This window comes from Miniopterus natalensis, chromosome 4 (genome assembly GCF_054644295.1).
Source record: "Miniopterus natalensis isolate mMinNat1 chromosome 4, mMinNat1.hap1, whole genome shotgun sequence".
In the NCBI taxonomy this organism is placed as follows: Eukaryota; Metazoa; Chordata; class Mammalia; order Chiroptera; family Miniopteridae; genus Miniopterus; species Miniopterus natalensis.
Window position 1 is genome coordinate 68,074,468 of NC_142084.1, and position 16,222 is coordinate 68,090,689.

Consider the following 16,222-nt stretch of genomic DNA (forward strand, 5'->3'; position numbering starts at 1 on the left):
ACTTAAAAAAAGTGAATGAATCTTCTTAAGGTGACAGTGCTGACAGAACACCCAGGGCAGTTTCCAAAGAGGAGCTTCCACACGATCCCCACAGGTGTCTGTGCCCAGGAAAGATCCTAGGTGATGGGAACAGGGATTTTATACAGCGTATTCCGGGTTATTCCGGGTGGTTACTCTTGGCTTTCCTCTCATGTAAAATACCCACAAACAAAAAGTAAACCTTTAACTCGAGGAGGGGAAGCTGAAGTTTAGGAATGCCTGGAGGTTCTGGAAATTAAAGAATTTATTGTCAGTCCTAAGAAAGCTAGGTTGGGGTAACAGAGCTGGGGTGACAGGGTCGTGGGTTTGAGACTTTGCTTCTCACACTTTGGAAAAACGCTGGAGAAAATGGATCCCCTGGGGAGAAGGGAGGGACTGGGCCGCCACAGGTCACAGCCGCTCCCAAGCATAAACGCCGCGTAACGAGTCACCGGTATCTCCCTCACGCGCCCACCCCATGGCCCTCGCGGACCTCAAAGCACCAACTGGGGTGATGCGAGGCTGCGTGGGCAGAGCTGCCCAGGTAAAGTCCCGGCAGGGGCCCAAGTCGCCACGTGCAGCGACCGGACGAGACTCCGGCGTCCGGCTTCCGGCCACGCCCCCACGCTGCGAGCCACAGGGGACAGAGGTCCGAGCGGCGCCCCCGGCGGCGCAGACTCCAGAGGTGACCGCGGGGAGGCCGGGTGCGCCACCAGGCCCTCGGCGGGTCCTGGGACACCCGGTTCCGCACACTCACCATTTCCCGGCTTCTGGGTCCTTCGCTTCCCCGGCCGGTACAAGTCACACCGGGGCTGGGCGCAGGTGAAACCCAGTCGCGAGCCAGCCAGGAGCATCCGCGCGGTTTGTTGAGCGTCGCCCCACCCACCGGCCCTACTGTGCCCCTGATTGGACAACTCTCAAGGATCCGACGCCCTTATCCCTGAGTGATGACCAGAGGAACAAGCCAATTGGCTGAGTAGAACCAGCTTCGCTTTGGGGCGGGAACACATTTCCGTTAGGGAGGTTTGCTTTTTACCAAAACTTGTTCGTGGCCTTCAAGAGGCAGTGGTGTCTTCCTGTAGCTCTGAAAATGGGATCAGGAGTGTGCCGGAAATTCCAGACTCATTTTCCAGATAGAGGGATGCCCTTGTCCTCCTGAGCAAGCAGGACGCCCAGACCAGACCAGATTAGGACCAGAGGGTCTGAGGTCCTTTCTGGTTAGGGGTTGGCATGGACTCCAAGACCACTCCTGGAACTGTGATCCTTGTTTACAAACCTATTTAAAAATGACCTCACCACATGTGATGATAAAAAGTCTAGCTCCACTGTGATCTTTGCCTAGAGTGTTGAGGCTTCTTCCACCCAGCACTACTCCACCTTCATACATGTGGTATGTAAGCGAAAGAAGCCCATGTCTACCCAAGGTATGGTTCTGGTGGGAAGTTTGAAAACCCCAGTCCTCCCTAGGCACAAGGACCCTTCTCCCACCAAATATAAGCTGAGATGTGTTCAATAAACTTTCAGGTTTACATTTCACACTAGAAGGAAATATATTTTATATAGTTTAAAAAAAATTTTTATCTTTATTTTTATTAGGTATCCCATTTTCCCCCCCAGTTGACCCCCTCCACCTCCCTCCCACCCTCTCCCCAGGCCTTCACCCTGTCATTGTCCATGACCATGGGTTATGCATCTATGCATATAACTTCTTTGGTTAATCTCCTCCCACCCTCCACCCCCCTTCCCTCTTACTTCTGAAATATGACCAGCTGTTGCATGTGTCAATGTCTCTGGATCCATTTAGTTTGTCAGATTCTTTTGCTCATTAGCTTCTTCTTAAAGAAGACCCTTCAACATTTCCTGTAGTGCTGGTCTGGTGGTGATGAACTCCTTTAGCTTTTCCTTGTCTGAGAAGCTCTTTATCTGACCTTCAGTTCTAAATGATAGTTTTGCTGGGTAGAGTAATCTTGGTTGTAGATTCTTGCTTTTCATCACCTTGAATATTTCTTGCCACTCCCTTCTGGCCTGCAAAGTTTCTGTTGAGAAATCAGCTGACATTCGTATGGGTGCTCCCTTGTATGTAATTCACTGCTTTTCTCTTGCTGCTTTTAAGATTCTCTTTGTCTTTAACCTTTGGCGTTTTGATGATGTGTCTTGGTGTGGGCCTCTTTGGGTTCCTCTTGTTGGGGACCCTCTGTGCTTCCTGGACTTGTAAGTCTATTTCTTTCCCCAGGTAGGGGAAGTTTCCTGTAATTATTTTTTCAAATAGGTTTTCAATTTCTTGCTCTCTTTCTTCTCCTTCTAGCACCCCAGTAATACAAATGTTGGGCCTCTTGAAGTTGTCCCAGAGGCTCCTTATACTATCTTCATATTTCTGGATTCTTTTTTCTTTTTGCTCTTCTGACTGGGTGTTTTTTGTTTCCTCATATTCCAAATTGCTGATTTGATTCTCAGCATCCTCTACTCTACTGTTGATTCCCTGTAAATTATTCATTTCAGTTCGTGTAGCCTTCATTTATGATATTTTATTAGGTCATCAATGCTCTCACTTGTTTTCATAATAGTCTTACTAATATCTTCGAGAATCCTTATAACCAAAATTCTGAACCCTGAATCTGTTAGCTTGCTTGGTTCTATTTTATTTAGTTCCTTTTCAGGAGATTTCTTCTTTCCTTTGTGACATGTTTCTTTGCCTCCACATTTTGGCTGCTCCCAAGTGTTTGTTTCTATGTATTAGGTAGAGCTGCTATGTCTCCTGGAATTTGTAGAGTGGCTTTGTATAGTAGGTGTCCTGTAGAGTCCAGTGGCTCAGTCTCCCCAGTTACCTGAGCTGGGCCTTCTAGGTGCTCCCCTGTGTGGGCTGTGTGCACTGTCCTGTTGTAGTTGAGCCTTGGTTGCTGTTGGCATCCCTGGGAGGAACTGACCCCCAGGTCAACTGGCTATGAGGACCCGCTGCAACTACAGCCAAAGAGCTGCTGTGCTGGAGACACCCCTATGGAGCAGGATTTACTTCAGTGGAGCTTTGGTGTTCACCAAGTGCAACACTTGAGTGTGTCACTCGTGGATGTGGTAGGGTTGTAATCCAGAGTGGTCGAGTCTGACCACCAGGTGCACTGTCTCTGGGGCCTCCAGGGAGGTGCACAGTCAGCCTGTGCCAGTGCCTTGCCCAGGGCCACCCAGCATGAGCTACACAGCAAACCGTAGTTGGCTGCTCCTTGTGCTGGGCTTGGAGGTGTCCAGGAGAGGCCAAGCTATGAACCAATGCAGGCTCCCGATAGTGCTGGGCCTGGGGCGACTTATCAAGCTGTATGGGGCTCAAGGCTGCTTGTTTGAGAGATTTTAGGAAAGTCCTAAGCATGAGGCTGGAGAGACCACTTGCAGGGAAAAGCCACTGGGAATGGCTTGGATGAGCTTGCAGGTGGGAGGGGCAGTCTCCGTTGATCTCGGGGCAGGGCCAAAGGTGTGAGTCAGGTGCTGGCGATTCAAATATGGTGCCTGCCTGCTGGCTCTGTGGGGGGAGGACTTGCCAAAAGAGCAATGGCCTCTGCCAGCTCTTCTGCCTGGGAGGAAGCTGCCCCTCCACCTCTTGCCCTGATTTCAGGCAGGTTAGATCCTCCCTAGGTGTCCCAGATTTCTTTCAAGCTGCTGCCCAGCGCTGGAGCTCAGAGGGAGCATGTCTGAGTGAGTCCATGGTCGGGATCTTTAAGAGGAAAGCCTGGGACTCCTGCAGCCTCCGCCTCCAGCAGTGATGGTTTTCACAGCACAAAGTTGTGGGCACTTCTCTTCCTGGCCCTGGAGCCCTGGGCTGGGAGCCCGATGTGGGGCTGGTACCCCTCCCTCTTCTGGGAAACCTCAACCTCTGTAATTCCCTCCCGGGTTTAGGTAAAATTTTTAAAAAATATATATATCTTTATTGACTTCAGGGAGAGGAAACAAGAGGGAGAGAGAGAGAGAAACATCAATGATGAGAGAGTCATTGATCGGCTGCAGCCCACAACCTGGGCATGTGCCCTGACTGGGAATCGAACCCTGATCGCCTGGATCCTAGGTCGACGCTCAACCGCTGAGCCATGTCTGGCCGGGCCCTCCCAGATTTAAACCGCAGCACCGGGTGTGGGCCCGCTGTTGCGTCTCCACGATTCAGTCCTGACCTGCCCACGTCTCTGCCCCTCCTACCGGTCTCGCTGCTTCTTCAGTTCCCTGGTTTTAGGGCTCTGTTCAGCCAGATTTCAGGAAGTTCTGACTGATGGTGGTTCTGTATTTTAGTTGTAATTTTGATGTGGTTGTGGGAGGCTGTGGGTACAGCTGTTGCCTACGCTGCCATCTTGTTTCTCTTTTTTAATCCTCACTTGAGGATGTGTTTTTATTGATTTTTAGAGAGGGAGGAAAGGAGAGAGAAATATCAATGTGAAAGAGAAACATTGATTGGTTGCCTCCCCTATGCGCCCCACTGGGGATCAAACTGAAATTTTTTTGGTGTACAGAATAACAGTCCAACCAACTGAGCAACCTGGCCAGGGAAGATTGCTTCTGAGTGTGTGCCTAGAGATTTTGTAAAGGGCTATGATATCCTTGAGACAACTTAATTTCTATTTTCACCAATAAGAGAATAGAACAATAAAAAGTTACATAAGTGTGGGTTGTACCTAAGAACTCTTAATATACTTAACACATTGGTTCAAAACTCCTAATGCATTTATTTATTTGAATAGCTTTATTGATAAATAAACATACCATACAAAGAACCCCTTTAATGTACAGTTCATTGGTTTTCAGTATATTAAAAAGTACTGAACCCTCACAATTTATGAACATTTTTGTCGCCTCAAAAAGAAACCCATGTGCTCTTTAATTTCACTCCCCATATCTTTCCATCTACTTCCTCCAAGCCACAATCCTAGGCCCCCCTCTAATTTACTTTTTAACTCTATAGATTTCCCTATTCTGGATTTATATGTGAATAGGACAGTATAACATGTCTGTAAAACACTTCTGTTACTTAACATAATTTTCTCAAGGAATATCCATGCACAAGAATGTATGGATACTTCATTTTTTTTAAATTTTTTTTTTTAATTTAAAAATATACCTTTATTGATTTCAGAAAGAGGAAGGGAGAGATACAAACATCAATGATGAGAGAGTCATTGATCGGCTGCCTCCTGCACGCCCCCTACTGGGGATCGAACCTGCAACCCAGGCATGTGCCCTGACCAGGAATTGAACCGCAATCTCCTGGATCATAGGTCAATGCTCATCTGCTGAGCCAGAAACATCAATGATGAGAGAGTCATGGATTGGCTTCCTCCTGCCCACCCCCGACTAGGGATCGAGCCCGCCACCTGGGCATGTGCCCTCACCAGGAATCGAACCCCTACCGCCTGGATCCTGGGTCGATGCTCAACCGATGAACCACACCTGGCAGGGCTTATGATGTGTCTTGATGTGGGTTTGTTTGGGACTCTGCACTTCCTGGACTTGTATGTCCATTTCTTTCATCAGGTTAGGGAAGTTTTCTGTTTTTCAAATAGGTTTTCAATTTCTTGCTCTCCCTCTTCTCCTTCCTGAACCCCCATGATGTGAATATTGATATGCCTGAAGTTGTCCCAGAGGCTCCTTATACTTCCCTCATATTTTTGGATTCTTTTTTCTTTTTGCTGTTCTGATTGGGTGTTTTTTGCTTTCCTATATTCCAAATATGCGCCAATTTTATTCTTGGTTTCATCTACTCTGCTGTTGATTCCCTAGAAATTATTCATTTCAGTTAGTGTGTCCTTCATTTTTGACTGGTTCTTTTTTTATGGTATATTCATGTCTTTATTTATGCCATTGAAATTTTCTAAGTTAAACTACTTTTCACTAAGTTCATTGAGCATCCTTATAATCAGTGTTTTGAATTCTGCATCTAATAGATTGCTTGTCTACATTTTTAGTTCTTTTTCTGGAGTTTTGTTCTATTCATGCATTTGGGATGTGTTCCTTTGTCTCCTCATTTTGGCAGTTTCCCTGAATTTGTTTCTACTTATTAGGTAGAACTGCTATGTCCCCTGGGCTTGGTAGAGTGGTCTAATGCGATAAGTATTCTATAGGGTCCAGTGGCACAGCCTCCCCACTCATCCCAACTGAGCACTCCAGGTTCCCATCTCCCTGGGGAGGGCTGTGTACACCATCCTGTTATAGTTGAGCCTTGATTGCTATTGGCACATCAATGGGAGGGATTTAACCCGTCAATTGGCTGCAAGGACTGGCTTTGAACACTGTGGAGGATCATCCGTGCAGGGACCCACCCCACAAAGCAGGACTTAAACCAGTAGAAATCTGGTGTCCACTGAGTGTGCCCCGTGAGTGCATCACTGTTTAGGTGGTTGGGTGGTGCTTTGAGGTGGGCTGAAGCTGCCTACCAGGTGCACTGGGTCTGGGGCTTCCCGGGAGGTTCAGACCAAGGTCAGCCACCATCTGTGTTCTGCCAAGGGCCGCCCAGCTTGAGCTACAAAGTGATCTGTAGACCACTGCTACTTGTGGTGGGTTTGGAGGTGCCCAAGAGAAGCCAAGCTGTGAACAATGGCTGGTTGCTACTAGCGTTGGGCATGGGACACTTAACAAGAGGTACTGAGTACACAGAGGCCAGATGATGCTTGTTAGGAAATTTTATATCTGAAGCATGAGCCAAGAAAGGCCATTTGTGCCCAGCCGGCATGGCTTAGTGGTTGAGCATCAACCTATGAACCAGGAGGTCACGGTTTGATTCCCGGTCGGGGCATGTGCCTGGGTTGTGGGCTCATTCCCCAGTAGGAGGCATGCAGGAGGCAGTGGATCAGAAATATGACTCAGTTTATTTCCCTGAGAGCTGAAATGAGGCTCTGCAGGTTGAGATTTAATGTGTGCACACTTACTAGTGACCTTGACTTGTACTTGGTAATTGTGAAGCAAGATATTCTGCTTGTTATGCTAAAGGGGGTGACATTGGATGAGTTGTTGTTTCTATTGGTGGGATGAGACAACTAGATAATGGCAAAAGCCAAAGTATCTATAAAAATCTGTAAATGAGTTTGATTCTTGGCCAGGGTGTTCTCTAATTCTAACATGATTGCCTGGAGTTTAACAGATCTGCTGTTTGTGTCCAGTCTTTGATCACAGATGGCCTGTTTGATCTAAGCCATCTCTGCAGTGGACTCCATCAGGTGTGGCGGAGGCACACTGTCTATAAAGCATATGAACTCCCTGGTCACTCATGTGCTCCCAAAAGATTCCCAAAGTGGTCAGTATGTCTAGAAAAGTGATCTCCTTCAAAACAGACTATATTAATGTTTATGAAACACACTTCCCACTATAGGTGGATATACCAGAGACATTTTCAACTCTGTGCTGTAAATACTAGTTTCTCTTCAATGAGGAGAACTATACGTAGACTCTTGGATACCTCTATAGTAAAGGAGTGTGGGGAGAAAGACACTAATGGAATGACTTATTTCAACAAATTCTAGAGCCACTCGTTCTCACTTAAAGTAAGCCAATTTTTGCCTGGCTGGGTGTGGCTTAGTGGTTGAGCACTGACCTAGGATCCAGGAGATCGAGGTTAGATACCTGGTCAGGGCACATAGCCAGGTTGTGGGCTCGATCCCCAGTTGGGGGCGTCCAGGAGGCAGCCTATCAGTGACAACTCTCATCACTGATGCTTCTCTCTCTCTTCCTCTCCCTTCCTCTCTGTGAAATCAATAGATGTATTAAAAAAAAGTAAGCCAATTTTTAAGTGTTGTAGGAATAAGTAAGAAAGCAGGGTTGATAAACATGTGACAGCTGTGGCTAAGGGGAATCAGCTCATCATGTATGTTCTGCCACTGATTGTCATCCTTTTAGCTCATAACCTCCTGGTTGCCAAGGATAAATCAACATGAAAATAATAATTCACATGAAACTATCATATATTTAACACATAAAATTTATTCCAATGGTTTATTAGTGTGGGGGAAAAAAAAAAAAAAAGGCTCCTATACTCCTCCCCCCAAAAAGGCGCTTTCTCAGTAAGAAAGGTAGAATATATATAATAGACTAAGGATATCCAGGAATTGTCACAAAACCAGTAGGAAAATCCCAACAAAAACCAAACTTTCATTTTTCAATGTTCCCTTAACACACAACAAATACATTATTAAAAAAGCCGAACTGCATATTAAAAATCCACTTCAACTCACATATAAATCTAACAAGTTTCAAAATGGAAATATAAAATACTATTCACTGATTTAAAGGAAAAAAATGCACTACCTATAATCTTATATATTATTGTTAAATGATGTCACAGAGTTTTCTGAATATTCAGCTCTGATAATAATTAGTAGAAATCCACAGTCCAACAATGTACCTTAAGGAAGCTTGATAAACAAAATATATTTACATTTATAATAACTCATTCATGTTGAAAGTTTTCTAGAACCTTAAACATGGATTAATTTCCATCAAGCTTTCTCATGTTACATTTATATCCCCCAACCCTTTTTTCCTACATGTAAGGATGTGGATCAGTTGAAGTTTTTCCTATGCTGTTTAGATTCAACAGGACTCATCCAGTGAGTCTTTTTATGTCTTCGGGAGGAACTGGGAGAACTGAAGGATTTCCCACATTCTTCACATTTATATGGTTTCTCTCCAGTGTGACTTCTTTCATGTACTTGGAAACCTAGCTGAGAAATAAAAGCTTTACCACAATGTTTACATTCATAGGGTTTCTCTCCAGTATGACTTCTTTCGTGTATTTTTAAGTAACTGTAATCTCTGAAGGCTTTACCACATTGTTTACATTCACAGGGTTTCTCTCCAGTGTGAGTCATTTCATGCCTACGTAATGTACTCGGAAAATAAAATGCTAACCCACATTCCTTACATTGATAAGGTCTATTGCCAACATGTACTTGCATCATGTGTGCTCGAACACCTGATGGATAAATGAAGGCTTTCCCACATTCCTTACACTGATAAGGTCTATTTCCAGCATGCATTTTCAGGTGTGTCCGAAATCCTGATGGATGCATGAAGGCTTTCCCACATTGCTTACATTCATAGGATTTCTCTCCTGTGTGCAGTTTCTCATGTCTCTTTAAGCCTTGGTGATTACTGAGGACTTTCCCACATTCCTTGCATTCATAGGGTTTCTCTCCAGTATGAGTTCCTTTGTGTAATTGTAAAGAATAATAATAAACAAAAGCTTTACCACATTTACATTCATAGGGTTTCTCTCCCTTGTGATTTCTTTCATGCAATTGGAAACCTCGATAACAATTGAAACCTTTACCACATTCCTTACACTCATAGGGTTTCTCTCCCTTGTGACTTCTTACATGTATTTCAAAACCTTGATGAGAGCTGAAAGCTTTCCCACATTTCTTACATTCATAGGGTTTCTCTCCTTTGTGATATCTTTCATGTACTTGAAAACCTCGATGAGAATTGAAAACTTTACCACATTGCTTACATTTATAGTGTTTCTCTCCTGTGTGAATCTTTTCATGTGCTTGAAAAGTATGATGATATCTAAAGACTTTTCCACACTGTTTACATACATAGGGGTGCTTTCCTTTGTGATAGCTTTGATGTATTTGAAAACCTCGTTGAGAATTGAAAGCTTTACCACACTGCTTACATTCATAGGCTTTCTCTCCTGTGTGAGTCCTTTCATGTGATTGAAAAGCAGGATGATATTTAAAGACCATTCCACATTGTTTACATTTATAAGGTCCATATCCAGTGTGCATTGCCATGTGTCTTCGAAAGCTTGTGAGCCACATGAAGGGTTTCCCACATTCCTCACATTCATATTGTTTTTCTCCTGTGTGAACCCTTCTGTGTATTTGGAAAGATGTGAGAAAACGGAAGGCTTTCCCACATTCCTTACAGTTATAGGTTTTCTCTTCAGTGTGCTTCCTTTGATGTATTTGAAATAAACTTGAAGAAATATAAGCTTTTCCACATACCTTACATTTATATGGCCTCTCTCTGTATTTCAGATACTCATATGGTTTGTGTCCAGTGTGACACCTGATGTGCATATTAAGGGAAAAATAATGCATGAAGACTTTTCCACATGTACTACATTCATGTGGTTTCACTCCAGTAGTTTTCTTATTCAGACTGAGATTTGAGATAAGGCTGAAATTTTCTCCATATTGACTACCCTCTTTACTTTCATAGAGTCTTTCTACCATTTGACTTCTGTAAAAAACAAGAAGCACATTATTAATGATTTTTTAAATGACATTTTTCAAACCATTTAATAGGATTTATAGGACAAGTGTTAAGTTTCCTGTCCTTTCTGAATTCTCTGAATTTGGACATACTGAATGCTTTCCAGGACTTTATCCTTGCAATGATCAAAAGAGTGATATTTAAATATAGGGCTTATTAATACAGTTTCCAAGTAAACTATTTTACAAACAGTGAATATTTATGTCACGTATAAAAAAAGTATTTCTGGTAAAAAAAAATTAAGAATAACTAAATTTGAATCAAGGGTTGTTTGTTTTCTTCTTTTAAAAATTCATAACATACCAGGGTTTTCACATGCAACACTACTTTCTTTTGGGAGTGTGACTCACCTTAGTTTTCTCCCCTGGTTTTTGTACAGATCTTCAATGTCATGATCTTCCCATTTTTTGCCTAAAATGGAAACCCAGAAGAATGATTCCAAAATATTAAAAAGTTATAAAAAATTGGTGATTCTATGTTCATTGTTAGCTATGACCACACCTAGTTTATTTACCAATGTCCTCCTTTTCCACATTCTGCATCTTGGAAAAAAGATGATGAGCAAAAAGTACTTGTTCTCTGACTGACAACTGATGAATGTCCTCGTCCTTACCTATTGAGTCGAGGTTTCTGAAGGTTTCTTTCATCACGTCTCTATACAGTTTCTTCTGTGGAGAATCCAGTAAAGCCCACTCCTCCAGGGTGAAGTTTACAGCCACATCTTCAATGGCCACAGCGTCCTAAAACATCCCAAGTATGTTTGTAGTAGGATGTGTGAGACTGACTGCACATGACATCTATACTCCATTTATAGGAAGCTTACATATAAGATGATTCTATCATCTCCAGACACTTATGCTATGACTTGATCATCAGAAACTTACTCTCTATCCACACTTACTTCCTTATAAATTTAACAGCATGATGAACACATGGAAATGATTTACCCACTTTTACTGTGATAACATTACTCTTATTTCTCTCTAATGGTGGGGTTCAGAGCATGCTGAGAAGTGACTGAAACACTATACAAATAAAATGATCATTTTAAGACCATCAATACCTTGGGAGAAAAACTCTTCATCTCCTTTCTTATTACCATCACTTACAGCCCTCCATGGGGCAGAGGGTCAAATCTGCATAAAATTTTAATGAATAAAAAAATGAGCGTCTAAGAGACCAGTGGGAATCCAACTTTTAATAAGGTGTAGCTGGCCATTAATCATACCCCAAAAGTACTTCAGGCCTTTAGAAGTAGTCAGAGCTTGCAAAATTGAAATATTTTTATGAAGTACCGTTTTTGCCTTGCATAATATTTACCACAGATTCAGTTCTGCTTTTCTCTCTCCAATTTGATGGGCTAGAAAATTAATTGGAACTCAGAGTTCAGACACTAGGAAAAAGGCACAACAACTCAGACCACAAAATCCCTACACTCATGTGCCTCAGGGCTGCCTGAAGACAATTTTTGGCAGACATAGGCACACACAGTAACAAATATGTCAGAACACTGTCCTGCACCTTCTTGACCTTGAGGAACAGATTGAGAGTTGCCGACTGCAACTGTGTTCAGTGAAATCCACAAAGGTTTGATGGTGAATTTGCCCACGAGTATAACATATATTGAAAGATTCAGCAATGCTTTCCTTCAAGAGAACATAAAATCTCACTTTTTAAATTGCAGAAGAAACTATTTCCTGAGCAGCCACCCTAGAGGCTGCACTCCCAAGTTCTCTAATTCCCAAGTTCCCAGGTGAAGTAAGGCAGTGTGGTATCTCGAAACCTGAGCACATCTCAAATACCTTAGCTGATGACACCACACACTGTCAAGAATGTATGGGTTTATTACTTCCATAATTGAGGGTTTATTACTTCCATAATTGAGGTCTGTGGGGAAAGCAAGGCAGGCCTCTCCAGCAATCATGAAATGCGTGAGAAAGCAAGAAGAGATGCCTGGACTTTTTGTAAAACTGAGGTTAGTGGACGGGTTAGAGTTATGAGTCACACATGAGAGCAGAACCTTACAGGACTGAATCTCCTGATACCTTTAAAGGAATGAGCACCAAGGTACTCTTATCACTTTGTGTAGATGTGGGTCAAAGGGGAATGAGAAGGGATAAGACTGGAAAGTTGTCATCTGTCAACCATCAACAACTGGAGTCAGAGAATTCTGGTTGGACATTTAAGGAACTTGGAAGCCATCATTACTGACCTCATAAAAAAGCAAAAAAACCCCCTTGAAATCAACAACTTTTCTTGGAACTATCAAAGGACTGAGGTCACAATCAAACCATTCTCTTCAACATTGCAAAAGCGAAAATAAAACAGCATTTTAAAATATGGCCCAAATATTCTGCTCTTATCAAGGCCTGTAACACAAAGACAAAAAGAATAAACATCACAAAACACAATATCCATAAACTGTAGAGTAATTACAGAAGATTGAAATGCACGTAATGGGGATATCTGAAGGAAAAGACAAAGAAACAGAAAAAACAGGTAAGTAGTAATCACTGAGATTTTCCTAGAATTAATCATAGTCAGCAAATCATACAATTAAGAAGTTCAGCTGGATAGTGTCATCCCAATATGCAAGGTTTCAGGTTCAATCTTTGGTCAAGGCACATACAAGCAACCAACGAATGCATAAATAAGTAGAACAACAAATCAATGTTTCTCTCTCTCTTGTCCTCTCTAAAATAAATTAAAAAAATTAAAAGCTCAGTGAACACTAAACGTGGAAAACACCAGAAATGCACACCAAGTACATATATCATGTTCAAACTAGAGAAAAACCAAAGATGACAATCTACTGAAAAAAGCCAGAGGGGAAAACATATTTTAGGTATAAAGAAAAAAGATTAGAATTAAATCAGACTTCTTCTCAGAAACCATGCAAACAGAAGAGAGTGGAGAAAATGTTTAAAGTGTGAAAGAGAAAAAACACACCACTCTCCTAGTTTGGAAAACCAAAAGTTGATCCATTGAAAAAATTAATAAAATTGATAAACATCCAGTCAAGGTAATTAAGAAAAGAGGGAAGATAGAAATGACTAATATGAGAAGTGAAAGGAGGGTAAATGAACAAGAAAAGGGATTTTATACCAGCCAACATCCATTTCCAGTAATAATCTAGTAATAGAGGGGAATTTTCTCTTCTTGAGAAAGAACATCACAATACCTACTGTTAACATCATGCTTAATATAATGAGAAACTAGATGCTTTTCTGGTAAGATGAGGAGAAGGGAAAGGTTTCCTCTCACCAGTCCCATTCAGCATAGTACTGGAAGCCCTAGTGAAGTAATAGGAAAGGATATAAAAGGTACACAGATTGAGAAGAATAAAAAATGTCTTTGTTCCATATGACATAACTGTCTATGCAAAACACCTGAAAACCCCTCACAATAACAGAGATAATGCCTGAAATAGCCAGGTTGAAGGATGCACAAGTCAACTGGTTCCCTACAGACATACACAAATATAGTAAACTGACCTTTGACAAATGAGTAAAGGCAATTATAAGAGCAAAGAAAGTCTGAAGTCATGCTGGAAATAATGGATATACACATACCACACACACACACGAAAAAAATGAATATAGACACAGAACTTAAACTGCACAAAAATGAACTCAAATAGATCATACATCTAAATGTAAAATGCAAAAGTAAAAACAATTCCTAGAATGTAACATATTTGAGAAAACCTAGGTAACCTTGTGTTTAGTGATACATTTTTAGATAAGAAACCAAAATTTAAAATGAAAAACTCCTGCCCTGACCAAGTGTGTCAGTTGGTTGGAGCATGGTCTGATACACCAAAAGGTTGCATACCTAGGTTGCATGAGACAAGAACTTTCTGTCAAAACTAGGTAGGATGCTCTTCCTCCTGAGAGCATGCTCGTACCTCCCCCCCCCTCCTTCCCCCACAGGCATGCATCTCCTAAACTCTAAGGGACCCCATGAGAATTGCAACCAGGGGAACAATGGGCAGTGGCAGCTCTGTCCTGAGCTCACCCTCTGAACCTGTCTCTGAGGCCTCCTTTTTCTGACTTCTCAGTGAGCCAGAGCAGCCCCGCCTAGGCTCTCTCCTGTTTATTTTTCTGTGCTAAGCCCTTCCTTGTTTCACTGTCCCAGCTTTAATAAATGTACTCTCAAAACAAACAAACTAACTAACTAACTAACTAACTAACTCTTACTACATATAGTAAGATCCAGCAATCACAATCCTTGGTATTGACCTACATGAGTTAAAACCTTATGTTTACACAAAAACCTACACATGAATGTTTGTAAGTCCATAATTAGCAAGAATTAGAGTTAAGTGAGATGTCCTTCACAAGGCAAACAGACAATCAGTGGTAAATCCATGCAATGAAATACTGTTCAGTGATAAGAAATGAGCTATTAAGCCATGAAAACACATGGAGGAACCTTGAAAGCACATTAGTAAGAGAAGAAGGCAATCTGACAAGGCTATGCACTGCATGATTCTAAGCATAGGACCTTCTGGGAAAGACAAAACTATGAGCCAATAAAAAGATCTATGGTTGTGAAGGGCTTGAGGCTGGAAGGAGAGATGAAACAACAGGTAGGGCTTAAGAAATTTTAGGGAAGTGAAATGGTATGACACAGAAATAAAGGATACATGTCATTAAACATGTGCCCAAACCCACACATCCTACCTATAATACAAGTCAATGCCATTGTAAACAGTGCACTTTAATGTATCATTATTGGTTGAGCAATTGTTACAAATGTACCAGTCATAGAAGATGTAAAAAATAGGGCAAATTGTGTGTATACACACAGAGTTATGTGGGAACACTCTGTACTCTGATCAATTTTTCTGTAAACCTAAAACTGCTCTAAAAAAACCTGAAGTGTAGTAGGAAAAAAAAAAAAGGTGAAGACAGACTCATTACAATTCACCCTAATAACTATGACTGAAATAGTACATTTTTCATTGAACTGATTTGAACTTATTTCTCTAAGCCAGTATGATACCCTATGAGCCTGAGACAGTAAGGGAGGTGAAACTTCCATTGAAAGCCCAGTAAGGGAAGTGAAATTTCCATCGAAAGCCCTGCAGCACTGTGTATTCTAGAACTCCAACATGAATGAGGAGTTTCCTGTTGAGTCCTTGTATTGTGGACCTAGTACATGTAGAACTAAGTGTTACCCTGATTTATAATTTGGGTATCTCTGAGTCAAAAGATTGTTGTAGTTCTTTTACCACAAAGGGGCCACTCTTAGACAACCATCAAAATGTATGTGAATACATGTAGATAGGGCCAATTTTTCCCCAGTAGTAAGATGACTGCTTAATGTTTAGTGACTATTGGGACTGGCCCTTTATGAGGAATGTCCCAATTAAGGAATAAAGAGCAGCAACTCTCCACTGAGCACTATCATGTAGGAACGTGCAACCTTGTCCTTAAAGTCTGTGTATTCCCCAGAGCTGTATATCCAGTTAATTCCAAGGAACTCCTGAGGAAACTCTCTGCTGGGGTGAATGGTGGCCTCATCCAACACCACAGCACCTCTTAGTGGACCGAACATAAAAGGGGCTAACTTCCTACAGGTGGCATAAGACAGAGGGCCAAAATTTGGCTCCATCTTGTCACATGGAGGTGTTGGTAAGCGTGCTTACTTGATGGAGTGCTGCTTCCAGGGCCAAAAGCATAATGGGCAGCTGGGCAGATAATCACATGCTCAGTGCTCACAAGAGCCTCTATTTTCAAAGAGAGCTCAGTAGGTAGTCATAGCTGCAGCTCTAATGGTATATAGTGTGGGAAGTTTCTTGTAAAAAAAGCCTACGAAGAACTTAAGACCATCATGTGTACTTCAGAGAAATTAAGAAAACTTAAGGCCATAACATGTAATTAAGAGGAATTAAGAAAAATCATTACATTTAAAACTACATCAAAAAGAAAGAACAAAGTTGGAGCTATCTTGCTATCTG

General features: G+C 42.0%; 1 protein-coding gene across 1 annotated transcript in view; it reads right to left on the bottom strand.

Annotated features, from left to right (window-relative positions):
* Positions 1 to 8,495: 8,495 nt before the first annotated feature.
* Positions 8,496 to 16,222, bottom strand: part of LOC107533262 (uncharacterized) — a 36,738-nt gene continuing 29,011 nt past the window's right edge. Inside the window, 3 exon segments of the mRNA XM_016207864.2 lie at positions 8,496 to 10,224; positions 10,608 to 10,668; positions 10,871 to 10,997. Coding sequence (XP_016063350.2) covers positions 8,496 to 10,224; positions 10,608 to 10,668; positions 10,871 to 10,997 — 1,917 coding nt within the window.